Source organism: Alternaria conjuncta (assembly GCF_024043145.1).
Source record: "Alternaria conjuncta strain BMP 0040 chromosome Unknown scaffold_2, whole genome shotgun sequence".
NCBI lineage: Eukaryota > Fungi > Ascomycota > Dothideomycetes > Pleosporales > Pleosporaceae > Alternaria > Alternaria conjuncta.
This window is the reverse complement of record NW_026250091.1, coordinates 2,389,337-2,401,858: the sequence shown is the minus strand read 5'-3', so window position 1 is coordinate 2,401,858 and position 12,522 is coordinate 2,389,337. Positions and strand designations below refer to the sequence as shown.

General features: G+C 52.1%; 6 protein-coding genes across 6 annotated transcripts; 3 read left to right on the top strand and 3 right to left on the bottom strand.

The window, feature by feature from the left end:
* Positions 1-65: 65 nt before the first annotated feature.
* On the top strand, positions 66-1,433 carry J4E85_001916 (uncharacterized protein; the record flags this gene model as incomplete). Its single annotated transcript, XM_051466200.1, has 3 exons — positions 66-617; positions 682-1,021; positions 1,117-1,433. The coding sequence occupies 3 exons, from the start codon at positions 66-68 to the stop codon at positions 1,431-1,433; spliced, it is 1,209 nt and encodes a 402-aa protein (XP_051330757.1).
* Positions 1,434-1,759: 326 nt separating this feature from the next.
* J4E85_001915 (uncharacterized protein) lies at positions 1,760-3,133 on the top strand (the record flags this gene model as incomplete). The annotated part of the gene is made up of 1 exon (XM_051466199.1): positions 1,760-3,133. The coding sequence occupies one exon, from the start codon at positions 1,760-1,762 to the stop codon at positions 3,131-3,133; it is 1,374 nt and encodes a 457-aa protein (XP_051330756.1).
* A 136-nt stretch (positions 3,134-3,269) lies between these two features.
* On the bottom strand, positions 3,270-4,016 carry J4E85_001914 (uncharacterized protein; the record flags this gene model as incomplete). Its single annotated transcript, XM_051466198.1, has 1 exon — positions 3,270-4,016. One exon carries the CDS (start codon positions 4,014-4,016, stop codon positions 3,270-3,272), a length of 747 nt encoding a protein of 248 aa, XP_051330755.1.
* Positions 4,017-5,103: 1,087 nt separating this feature from the next.
* J4E85_001913 (uncharacterized protein) lies at positions 5,104-5,343 on the top strand (the record flags this gene model as incomplete). Its single annotated transcript, XM_051466197.1, has 1 exon — positions 5,104-5,343. The coding sequence occupies one exon, from the start codon at positions 5,104-5,106 to the stop codon at positions 5,341-5,343; it is 240 nt and encodes a 79-aa protein (XP_051330754.1).
* A 1,487-nt stretch (positions 5,344-6,830) lies between these two features.
* Positions 6,831-7,436, bottom strand: J4E85_001912 (uncharacterized protein; the record flags this gene model as incomplete). Its single annotated transcript, XM_051466196.1, has 2 exons — positions 6,831-7,175; positions 7,395-7,436. The coding sequence occupies 2 exons, from the start codon at positions 7,434-7,436 to the stop codon at positions 6,831-6,833; spliced, it is 387 nt and encodes a 128-aa protein (XP_051330753.1).
* Positions 7,437-9,320: 1,884 nt separating this feature from the next.
* Positions 9,321-10,349, bottom strand: J4E85_001911 (uncharacterized protein; the record flags this gene model as incomplete). The annotated part of the gene is made up of 6 exons (XM_051466195.1): positions 9,321-9,352; positions 9,408-9,474; positions 9,533-9,860; positions 9,916-10,088; positions 10,134-10,198; positions 10,262-10,349. The coding sequence occupies 6 exons, from the start codon at positions 10,347-10,349 to the stop codon at positions 9,321-9,323; spliced, it is 753 nt and encodes a 250-aa protein (XP_051330752.1).
* Between the last annotated feature and the right edge of the window lie 2,173 nt (positions 10,350-12,522).

Here is a 12,522-nt window from a genome sequence, read left to right as displayed (position 1 = left end):
GGAGCTCCACTTTGGAAACGATTTAAATCTCGCAAATACCTCCACCAGGGTTAGAATCTACCCTGATGATCTCGAAGCTCTTGGCGCTCGGTGCTGTTCTTCTCGCCTCTGCCACCGCTAACGTCTTCGACTCGTCTTACTCCAATGTCTCCAGCGCTGCTATCGACGAAGGCAGGATCGAAACCGCCGTATTAGTTGACACCGAGACGACAGAACCCGCCGATGACGTCTTATGGAATGCTGCGTTAAGCAAAGGCCGAATGTTGATACTAGCCACGAGCTTGAACCTTCCAGAGGCTGCCAAGGTCTATCAACAGATGGAAACTCCCTGGGATGGAACCCTCGAACGCGAACTAGCACTTTGGGGCTACTCGGAACCTGACTACCCGGAAGTTGAAGACTCTGACGAAAACTGTGTCATGGGGAAAGAAAACCACGGCCTTCAAGATATGCTCAAAGAGCTACACGCAGATGATAGAGATTCACGCGATGGAGGGGACAACATCTGTCACACAATCCAACATCAAGACGGGCCTACCTTGGAGAAAGATGAGAACGGTGAAGTACCAGAAGATCCTAAGGAACAATACTACAAAGTTGAAGGGCGCAGATACAGGGTATGTGAGCACATAGAAATCGATATGGCTAAAACTTGACGCAATGCAGCTGACATTGCTCTAGGTTACCGGCGCGGATTCCACCATTGGAATAAATCCAAAGGCTGGTATCATCTTCTTTCTGACTCGTGAGAGCCCCGCGTACGCGGCGAGAAAGCTATGGAATGTACCCTCCGTCAAGCCGGACGAAATGCCTGCCCTCAAAAGCAGCTCGGATATTGCCTGGGGTCTCTGGAATAGGCATTGCAAAGAAAGCCTGTCCAACATCAACTACTTCTTCACGGTGGCAGTTGCGAACCCGGAAACGCGCAAGATCATCAGTAGAGCCATGGGACAAAATGCTGTGCCGAATGCGCCAGGATACACCTTTAGAGCTGGGAACGAGAACTTCATCGCTCTGCTGGGTATGTATACGATTGTAGCTTTCTCTGATATGTTCACCAGAAGCTCTCTCGAATTCTCAACAGTTACAGGATATGCACTAACTACCAGTCTCTAGGATCGCCGAACCTTGTAGCAGTAATGTTCTTCCTCCTCCAACACAAGACTCGGTTTGGCCACAATCGATGGGTTACTGAGATCCGTGTTTTCATACCGAATGGGGATTTCAATAAGGTTTCGATGCTTGTTAAGGTTGAGCGAGCGCCCCCGACAGAACCTCCCGAGCCCGTTGAAGATCCAGATTGCGCGGAAAAAAGGTCGTTGAAAAGTGCGCAAGTCTCACCGCTGAAGATCGATAGTTGGAAGGGTGGCGAACGTGAAAATTCGACCTTTGAGGAGGTGAATTTGGTTAGGAGACATATCATATGGGCTTAGACTCGGTCACAAGCGATAGATATGGGCTTTTCATGGTGAGTTCAGATTAGATGCTTTGGCGACTCCATTGATGGAGCATCTCATACAGGAAAAGAACTGAATATCTATGTCCTGAAAGTCCACATTACCTCAGGATTTTGTCCATCTTTTATCTTGTACACTAATGTAGTCGGCAGGACACGTTTCTACATCTCAATCCTTGTACTTTCACAACATAGCCATTGCGCATTGTTGGCACACAAGCTCCTACTCTGGACAGTTAAGTGACTGTTCACCTCCTTTTCACCCACCACACCACTTTCTCGATCGCGCGTCGCCAGACCAGGATGCCTACAGAGTACGGCGACGAAACCGTTGCTGAGCTCGAATGGCTCCCGCCAAAACAAGAATATATCGCCAACCTACGCTCAGTCGCCCCTCCAGCGGACGAGCCAACGTGTGCTATATGTCGTGGTGAGTGGGACTATCCGGCCCAGGAAGTTGTCGAGCCAAGCCCTCACTGCTCTCGGCATCCTCTTCACAAAGACTGTCTTCTCATAACCTTTGCAACGGAATACGGAGAGGAAGTCAGCAATCTGTGTCCATTTTGCCGTCGCGAGCTCTTCGGGAAGATCCCCAAACCGCTTGCGAAGCCCCCGAGTAACCCGAACAGTACCTACCAGCAGACTACCCAACTATATGACAACCTTGTGGCATTTCATATCCAGATTGAATACAACGACGACAAAACGGAAGATCCACAGCTGCTGTATCCTTCCGGCCCGACTATTGAGGACGCCTTGCAGAGAGACGGTTTCTGGTCTGCTCTTCCCCGTTTCTTGGACGAATGGTACCACCGCAGTGCATCTCAGATTATCGAGCAGACAAAAGGCTATAGGAAACCACTTTCGATCGTGGATGTGGGTCGCGCAGCTTTTACTGATCTTTTTGGTTATGGCGAGCCACCGTCTCGTACGATTACACGCCTCACAGACGAAGGCCGCGCAGCTATTACTGCGCTCTTTGCGCACGAACCTGACATCGAAGAGTTGTGTCTAGAGGGTACGGAGCTACTGGATCACCAACAGGGCGAAATTGTAATGCAGTGTATCCGCGCCGCGCTCACGTACTACGACCAGTCTGCTTTCCCCCAACACGTCGAGGATTTGCAGCGCAAAACTCGTTCGCTCATTGCCTACCATGTCCTTACTTCTTTATTAACAGCACGCAGACGCCCCGACGAGGACGTGTGGTATCGAGGAACAAACATACCCCGCTGGCTCCAGCTGGTCCGTTTCCGTAAGATGCTGCACCGAGGAATCACCCAATGGGCCTCACCCACCTTCTTCGCCAGCCAACGCCCACTCGAATTGAATTTTCCTTACGGTCATCTTATGGGTGTTACCGAGGGATTCGGCGAACATGACTTATTGGAAATACAGTATTTCCGGCCCACCGATGTAGAGCCGTATCGAACTCGTATTGGACCCATCGATCGTGGTCATAAGATGATCATAAAGGAGGACACCTCGGTGTGCCCTTTAGATCCCAATCTCAAAAACGGTACCATCTTTCAATTTCTGAAGGACGGAACCTTGACAGTTCGGGAACTCTGTCCTGCCTTCCTTCATGACATTTCCTGCAACCGTGAGGAAGGTTCTTTCGTTCTCGTTCATGAGAATGGGAGTATGCTGAGGATCATACGTAGGTTCATGCCGTAGGGGCACTATGGGTGGCTAGGGCTCGGATTGCACGTTGCTACATACATACTATTGATTGTTAACAACTAGATAGCTTCTGAGGCAGTGTATACTTGCCTGGGTACTATCTTCAGCAACGTTTTGCACTAGGGGCTTACTAGTTCCCATGCGTATCCGCGATCTCTTTCTGGCCCTTCCTCACCCACGCTTTAAACGGGTCCTGCACATCAGGATTCCTCCTCAACTTCTCAATCTGATCTTCGCCGGACGGCACCAAAAGCCCTCTCCTGACCGCATCTCTCTCCTCAATCTCCTCACACCACTTCTTTAGCTTCGGAAACTTGGTCATCTCAATCCCCGCCCATGGTGCCCACCGAACCCATGTAAAGGTCGTGATATCCGCAATACTGTACTTGCCGCGGCCTTTGCCTGCGAGATAGTCTCTATCCTGGAGTCGCGCTTCTAGGACCGAGTAAAGCCGTTTTGTCTCATTCTTGTATCTCTTCGTGCCATAGTCAATCTTCTCGGGTGCGTAGCGCACGAAATGGTTCGCTTGTCCTTGCATTGGGCCCACGCCGGCGTTCTGGAAGAAGAGCCACTGTATCATATCCATCCGCTCGTCGCTATCCTGGAAGCTGAACTTGAAGTCTTTGTCATAGTGTTCGGCGAGATACAGAAAGATGGCTCCAGACTCAAAGACGGGGTATGAGTCGCGGCTGTGGTCTACAATCGCGGGTATACGACCGTTGGGGTTGACTTTGAGAAATGAGGCGTACTTCTGCTCATCTTTGGATAGGTCGATGGCGGTGGTCTTGTAGGGGATGCCGAGTTCTTCCAGGAAAATGGATATCTTTTGGCCGTTGGGTGTGGCCGCTGTGAGGAGCTCGATGTTGGGGGTCGTCATTTTGTGTTTTTGCTCTCACTTTGCAGCGTCTCTCGTATGTGAGATTTCTTGAAGATGAGGCATCGATGCTGAAGTATCACTGCTTACATAGATGCGCTATACCCGCACTACCGATGGTCCCGTGGACTCGTATCATGATGACGTATGCTTGAAGTAGCTGAAGAGGACGTCATTAGAGTCTGCTGTTTGACTGCCAGCATTCCGAAGGTGATCGGATATTTCCATCAAAAGAATGCATTCGAATTGAAAGAGCAGTCGTTCAGCTTGCAATGTAACAAAGAAGTGGAGAGCTCCTGCCACTTTCAACGCGCGTTGGCATTCGGGTTAGCGCGGCGCTAGTCCACGCTCAAGTGTCGCGTGCCTTCCGCAACCATCATCACCACGACGCACCACCAAACTGGATCTCTTGTGACACATGAACTCCTTCCTTCTCTTCTATGCTGCAGGTTCAAACAAAGAGAATTACTCTCGATCGCCGATAATGTACCGGTTCGCCGATGCATAGCCATGCCGTTCGTTTCGCGCGGTGGTCTGATTTTCTTTCGGCTTTAGTCCCATTTGGCCCAAAACAGCAACCATCATGCCACTTTTGAGAGCAAGATCCAATAGGTGTGTAAGGGACCGTTGCATGTGACTGATGTTGAGCGACTTTCGGGGCTTGAAATACTGCTTGTATGTGGAGGCGACGGTCTTACTCCTTCTACAGTAATCCTGTTGTTCATGTCTCGTTGTTCATTTCTTCCTCCTTTTCTATCGCGCAACACTACTCTCCACGGCTTTGTGACCTTGCAGTTTATCTACCATTCGGGTAAATCGCGATACAGCCTGGCAAACCACCGTTGGAGAATACTCATACTTCCACCGCACAGAACCGAGATTACTCGCGCAGAGACTCCAAGATCGCGCACGAAGCACAGAAAAGCACTCGCAACAAGGTGTGCGAAATAGGCTCACTACAAAACAACGCCTGCTTATCAGATTACACACACTGGGAACCCGCACTTCTACAGCCAGACCACATTCGACTCTTTCTCAACTCCTCATTCCAGACAAACCTTTAAAGCTTCCAACACAACGAAACCCTACAATGTTGATAACCCGCACCTTCTCCCTCACCAACTTCCTCATCGGCTCGTCAGCCCTCTGCTTCCAGATCTTCGTACTTTACCCGTGGCATGAAAAGCTAGAAGAAGAGTTTGTTGAGCTGAAGAAAGAGCATGCAAGGTTACTGGAGGAGACGCACGAAAGGCACAGAGGAGAGTTGAGGGGGATCAGAGAACAATTGGAGTTGGCCAACGAGCGGAGGAAGACTGGGAAATTCTGGTGATCTGATAAGATTGGACTTGCGAAAGAGGAGGGGGGGGGAGCGGAAACAGAGGATGGGATGGGTCGTGCGACGTCTAGATGGACGTCATACGACGCGAAACTCGACAGAATTATAATACGAAAGACAATCCAAGTATCTATACTTAGCACGTTCACGGTACTCAACACACCATGCTATAGCTGCTCGGAGCATAGCATCAGATTCAAATGGAAAACGGAGCAACGCGCTCCCAACGTGCCTAGATACGCCCAATAGTCCATAATGGATCACCATCATGCGAAACCCGTACGCGTATCTGAAAGTAACAAGCAGACGCAGCCAATAGTACACATAGCGAACAACAAAGTTCACGAAAGCGAATGCATCTATCGAAAAACACCAACTCCGTTCCCTCCGCGAAAACCTTCCTTAGCCCATATAACAACGAAGCAAAGAAAAAAACTTCACACACAATAAACTACTCCATCACATCGATAACTCTACCCATCCAATAGCACCAACGGCTTACCCTCCCTCCCTCCTGTCAAGTCTGTCAAACGCGGACCCAACTCCGCCACTCGGGGTCCATCCAATCCGTCCAAAACCCACCAAACCCACCAACCCAAAAACAGCCCTTCCGAGCGCCGATCTTAGGGGGGTCCTCCGCCCAGCAAACCAGCGGACCAGCAAAACCCCTTACCCATCCTCCTTCTCCACAATGACGCCAGCAAGGCGCGGAAACAGTAATGCAGGTTATGGTGATCAGCACGGCACCAAACAAACAAAGCCGTGCAAGAGGGATCAACACGCATGCAGCGTGTGCGGAGCCGCGTGGGTTGACAAGTGACGTTTGACGTGCCGCGTGCAGGTGATTTAATGATTAATTCGCGGCAGGCTGGCATGATGATGATGATGATGATGATTATGTGTGGTGCGGGACGGGTTGGCGTGGGATTGATTGCGAGACGCGCGTTTCGCGATTCAGACTGTACAGGCGATTTTCACGTGCAAAGATAATGATAGGAAGAGGTGAGTTTCGCAGTCATTCGCATTTCAGTAGATAAATCTCAAAGGAGGCAGGCGCTAGGAGACGTAGAAAAAGCCCGTGAAGAGTACAACATGCAGCATTGGAACGGTGGAAAATGGAATTAGTAGTAGGAAATGTAACGCCTTGGTATAGTAGTGTCGAAGAAAGCTCTCAATCCGAAGCCGTCATGTCTCGGAGAGTGATGAATGGTCCTCCTTAGCAGCACTCGCAGCCCTTGTGTCCTGCTGCGGATCCGGCTGTCGCCCAGGCCTAGCAACACGCCGCCTGGCCCCTCGATTGTACCTGCGTGTGCTCCCTACCGCGCGAGAACGGATATCTCGCATGCTAAACCCCCCCAAATCCGTGCCCCATAAGGAATGTGACCGTGTGCATGGCCGGCTGTGGCTGCGAGCAGCTGTCGAATCGCGGCTTCCCTGAACGAAAAAAGATGAAAAGTGGTATTCGCGACAATCCTCATGGCTTATGTCTGAATCTCCTTCTTCTCTGCGCCCTTTGGCCGGAAGACGGCGTCTTGACCTGACATGCGACGTGCGAGTGCGCGGTCCAGCTTTGCTCCCAGCGCCAGCTTGCTCATGTCGTCTGTCTTGCGCTCGTTGAGGGCGTACCGTTGTTGGACCAGGCGCTTGTCTTCGAGGCGGTCAAATCCTGCGTTCCATGTCTTGATGTCGTGTGACTTGGGGTCGCCGGCTGTTGACGAGGCTTGCGAGAGGTGCGAGGGCGCGATGGAGGGTGTGAGGGTGGGTGTGGCGCTGTAGGTGGACATGCGGGTGGATGCGCGGTTGGCGGCCGACTTCTTCTCGTTAGACTGTGCTTGTTCCGACATGGTCGCCGTGTGGTAGTGTGCGTGTTTGTGTTGGTGCGGGCGTGTTGGAGCGCAAAGGCAGGTGTTTGTGTGGTGAGGGTGAAGGGAAGGGAAGGCGCAAAGGAGTGAATGTCAAGCACGCAGTGCAGGTGCTCCTCGGCGAGCATCGACCACACGCAGGGGACGTCTGAAACGGGCAGTGGATACGGGAGAATGACTTACGTTGGCAAGCATGGGCCGCGAGGACTCAAGAGAGTTTGTCATGATGCGCGCCACGGCGAGTCCGGTGGTTAGTAGGTGGGCGGGGATAGCGTGCTGCTTGCTAGGTCGCCGGAACTGCAATCGTACGACGGCGATTGAAGGGTATAAGAAAGGGCGCACGCAAGCAGAGCAGTCAGAGGCCGGTGTCCGTGCTGGTTCTGTAGAGAAAAGCGAGGAGATGGGTGTTGTAGTCGGTAGAAGTCCTGTGCTCAGCCTGCCTTACTCCTGCGCGTTTCAAAGGGCCCAGATCGGCAAGGGGCGTCGTGAGTAGCAAGATGCACGCGCAGGGGCACCACGGTTAGCGAGTCGCAACGGGCGGCGGTGATGTTTGGTAGGATTCTAAGACGTCAGCCTTGCAGACAAGCAGCGGCATGTGCGTGGTCAAGACGCGTAGCAGAGTCTCGCCGACGAACACGACGCGGTTATGTAGGCAGCGGCGGCTGTAAGCAAGGAAAGAGCGACCCCTCTACCACTACCACCACCGGCATCATGGCAACCACCAGACGGCTCTGAAACGGCCGCACGTAAGGATACTGCATCTAGGGATACTTGCATTTCGATAAAGTGCTGAGTGAGTTGCATGCAGTCAGCCTCCACTCAAGCCATTCACGCCGACCGCGACACCCGACCAATCCCCTTGACCACCGCCCACGCTTGCATCGCCTATGCCACGTTTTTCTGCGGGAACCCAGAACCCACGTTGGCCGCTACAGGGCCCCGTGTTGCTTAGGTTTAGCTTCGTCTCCACCGGTGCCCGCGCATTGCCGCTCCTGGTTTGGTCATGGCATGAGCCATGCACTTGTTCCCTGACCGAAGAACTCCTTGCATTATCTATGAGACATCCATTCCTCGCGAAACGGGAGCAGTGAATATCGACAGTATCGCATGCCCCGTCACCCGTCAGCCCGAAGTCCTTAGGTTAATCAATGCAGCGTCTCGGCTTCTTTGAAGTGACTGCAGCTGATCCCTCGCACTAGTTAATCAGCTCGCCCAGGCGTTTGGGCACCGGAGGACGCTGCAGTCTGGCAATGAGCAGCTAAACGTCAAGGCACAGAGTGCCGCCCCCTTTCCATTCCAGTTAATCTCGACCACCGCATCTGACATTTGGCGAGCGCATGTGAGGAGATGCACGTCAAAATGATCTTGCAGATGCGTCGCCGATAAGGTTTGCCCACCCACCAGTAGCCACAGCGACCCCAAGCTTCAACCCCGTCCCCCATTGCCCGCCAACCCATACGCCTTCCAACCACATCCTCACATGCGCAATCGCCTGCCCAACCCCACATGCTCCCCAAAGCGGCAGCACGACAGAACCTTTCATCCAACGTCCGAGCGCCTGCATGAAAATGCATGCTCACCACGTGGTCGCAACGTGGTTTCCGTAGACGCACGGCCCGCCGCTGTCTGACAATTGCGGGTTCCTGGCACATGGCATCGCGGTGGAGCCAGCGCGAAGGTCGGGCTGCATCGGAGCACCATCCTGGTGGTGAAACCGCTGAGCTATGCATCTCACTGCACGGTGTTGCGCGCATGATCTAGTGCGTAAGCTGTGTTACATCTGAGGCTCACGATGGAGGACGCGAACACTGCATGGTATGTATGTTTTGATGCGCTGGAATGTGGCGTTTGAGGGTCTGGATGGGAGAAAAAGCATGTACGATGGCTTGCGGGTTCGCTTGCCGAAGAGTCTAGACTGCGATGCGGGACAGTCTTCATCAACACCGTCTCTAGAGACAAAACATCTCCGAGGATATGGCAAAAGTGACGGAAAAACGCGACTCAGAAACGACTGAATTTGTGTAGATACGAAGTCCGCAGATGAAGTAGATCACAATTTGGTATCGCCGAAAGTACGAGCCTTGACTCGTGCTTCTCCTTACCGCTCACCTACATCGCCATACCGGGCATATGGTCAAGCCCTGATAAGGGTTGTCAGTATGGAAACGTCACAGTGTGACTGAAAGAACAACTTACAGCCATCGATATTCTCCTTGATAGCGCTCTTGACTTGGCATTGGTTCATGGCCTGAACATTCTGACTCTACAACTCCTTGTTAGCAGCAACACCATGCTTCATGAACCCACACTGCATCACATACCTTCAAAGGTCTTCCATTCTCGCAAGCTTGGAACATGCAGTTGTTGTCCATCGCCTTCTGTAGACTGTCGTCTTTCCAGCCAAAGAGGTAGTCCGCATGGGTACCATAGCCCTTGTTGTCGTTGTAAGAAAGGAAGAAAGGGTTGGAGCCATCCTTGGGCCACATGTTGCTGAACTGAGTAGTATCCCAGAGTGTCTCATAGGCAACTTGTGGCATGCGCACCGGGTGCGAAGACGGACATGCGCCAGCGACAGCGAAGGCTTCCTTGGCTGTATTGTACATGTGATCTTGGTGGTTGGGCGAGTCGACGTTCTTGCCGTCCCAGCAACTGATGCATATGTCAGTACCCTCTCACCTGAATTGTTCACGAGGCAGACACTTACGAGGGGAAGTGGTGCACAGTCATGATGCCACCTTTGCAGGCCTTGGGTGGGAAGTCTGGGCTCTCGGGGAAGCGGGTGTTCTTGTCTTGCAGACACACGAAGCGAAGACCTGGGTGTTTCTTCGCGTCTTCTACCGTGTTGGTTGTAGGCGAACCTACAGTCATTCGGAAGCCCTGAGTGGGTTAGTAGTGTGTTACATGTGCCGCAGTGTGACTAACCTTGGGAAAAGCAGTAATCTTCTGGTTACCATTCCCATTGAAGTCTTGCTGTGTGTAGTAGATGGCTGCGAAGAGGTAGACAACCAGTCAGTGTATGTCTCACCTGCGTGTAGTAAGTTAGAACTCACTCATGCCACCGTTGATACCGTTCGGCAAAGCGCTGTTCTGCATGATAGGCACTCGCTTGTACGAGCCGTTGGTGTGTTTGAAGAACATCGCGGCGGTCCAGTAATTGCTATATCTATCAGCTTCAATTGGAAGACGTAAACAGGCTGCCGAACCTGAAGTCCTCTGAGAACGTGCACGTTGTGCAGGTAGCCAAGGTAGATGGGTCTTCCTGCATAGTCGCATTGAATGCATTGCCACCAACAATTTGATGAACATGAGCTGAAGGAAGTTTGCCTGGCTCAACGAGCGGGTCAAGTCGTTGGATGCTCAAGGTTGAGCATCCGAAGCGTAGTGCGGCCTGAGCAGGCACTGCGAGAGCAGCGATCTGGTACCACTTCATTGTCGTGTATCTTTGTATGGTTCTTGTAGGGGTGTTTTTGCTGGAAGATGCGTGAAGGACCGCCCAAGATCTTAAGCTGAAGGATTGTCAATAGCTTCGAGTCTTGGTATCTTGTTGTCAACCCTGCTCCATGGCATCGATGGTGTCTGGTGTGGATATGCTTTATCCGTTGATTAAAGATCTCTGTATGTGACCAATAACGGCTATGACCTTGAGAAATCCCCGCGTTAATGTTGAAGACCTAGCTACAGTGCTACACCATCGCAATCAATTCCAGATTTCGGCAATTGTCTCCCGCGTAAACCTCCGAGAGGCACGGCACTTCTCGTTTGGAACGGACAGGGAGATCGTCGCTATTCGCATTGTAGAGAGAGGTGAGAATTGGGCACAATGTCGTCAATGAGCGTATGTCTAGATAGACGGAGGAGGAGAACATGTGTAACCATACCGCAAGATCCGACACTCGCTCTCTCAGAGTGCCTTCAATAGCTTTTCTAGCTTCCTGCTACGCAGATTCGCGCGTGACATGTCGTTAAGAGCTGAAGTCGCAGATGTGCTATACGGCAGATGTCACCCCCGAATCAGTAGCCTTGGTACCACAGATAGAGACTTCTCCCGCCGATCACTCGAGCATTGTAGGAGCTTCCATGGGATCATGAGCATCCCGTTTCTACGGTTCGTGCAACCCTGCCAAGATCGGTGACATGACAGCGAGACTGTAGAGGCCGTTGTATATCCATGCAAGGAAATGATTGGTACCGGCTGGCATGGTACGGGTGTCTCGCATAGTGCTAATCCCAGCGAATTCGCAGCGAGGATTAACGAGGCTTAACGGGATCGCAGTGCAGTACCGCCCTTCTGAGAAGCCGTCAATGAACAAGAGTGACGAAAGGAGAGGAGCGAACCGGAATAAGGCGACGTCATGTGTGCCATGAATGCGGGTAGCATCGGTGCGCTCGAGATCTGATTTCAGCGCAGACCAACCCCCGATGCCATCGCGTCTCCCAGACCAGACTCATTACCAGAACCACGCCGCCATGCCCAACACCAAACCTCAGGCCATGTCCCCACATCTCGCGCTCCGCAGTCCAGAACACCGGGGCACGCTTGACGTAACCGGCGACGTTGAAAAGGGTGCAGGTGCGCGCGCTACCATGTTCCGAAAGCTTATTGTGTGCCTGACAAGGAGGGGTAAAATTGGGCGAACGACGTTCGCTACAATCCATGGCTTGGCGTGTACGCCTGCCTATCACGGACAGCGCACGTCGCCTGGTATGGGATACACACCTTATCGCAGTTTTGGGCACGGGGGGACATGAGATGGAAGGGACGTGCGTGGGAGTGAGGTATTAGGGTCTGTCGTCACTCTTACGGTCTCGCCCGGTAGTTAGAGAACTGATGATTGGCAAGAGTGCCCTTTGATCAACCTGAACACATGCTAATGCAGCTGCCAGACACTGGTAGACCGTCTGAAGAGCGAGCGTGGCGCGATGCAGCGCAATGCCATATACACAGTAGTCAAGAGAATGCGCTTTTCGACACAGCCGAGACTCGATGATGATTCATATGTCTCATTCCCAGAAGACAGTACTCACCTTGTCGCTACTACCACTTCCTTCCATGCAGCCTAAACATCATTACTTCAAACATGCGAAAATGATAGAATAACGTCAGAAACACCAGACACCACCTGAACCGTCTCACAACTCCAAGCAAACAGAGTCATGCCTTCATGCTTTATCACAAGATTCACATCACGCTCATATATATCTCGTTCTTCTGACTATCATCATCAGGCTCATACCATCTCCCGTCAGTCCACATCTATAAGAAAGCCCCGGCTACCTGCTCGCCAAATACCATCACCACAATCGATTCCCT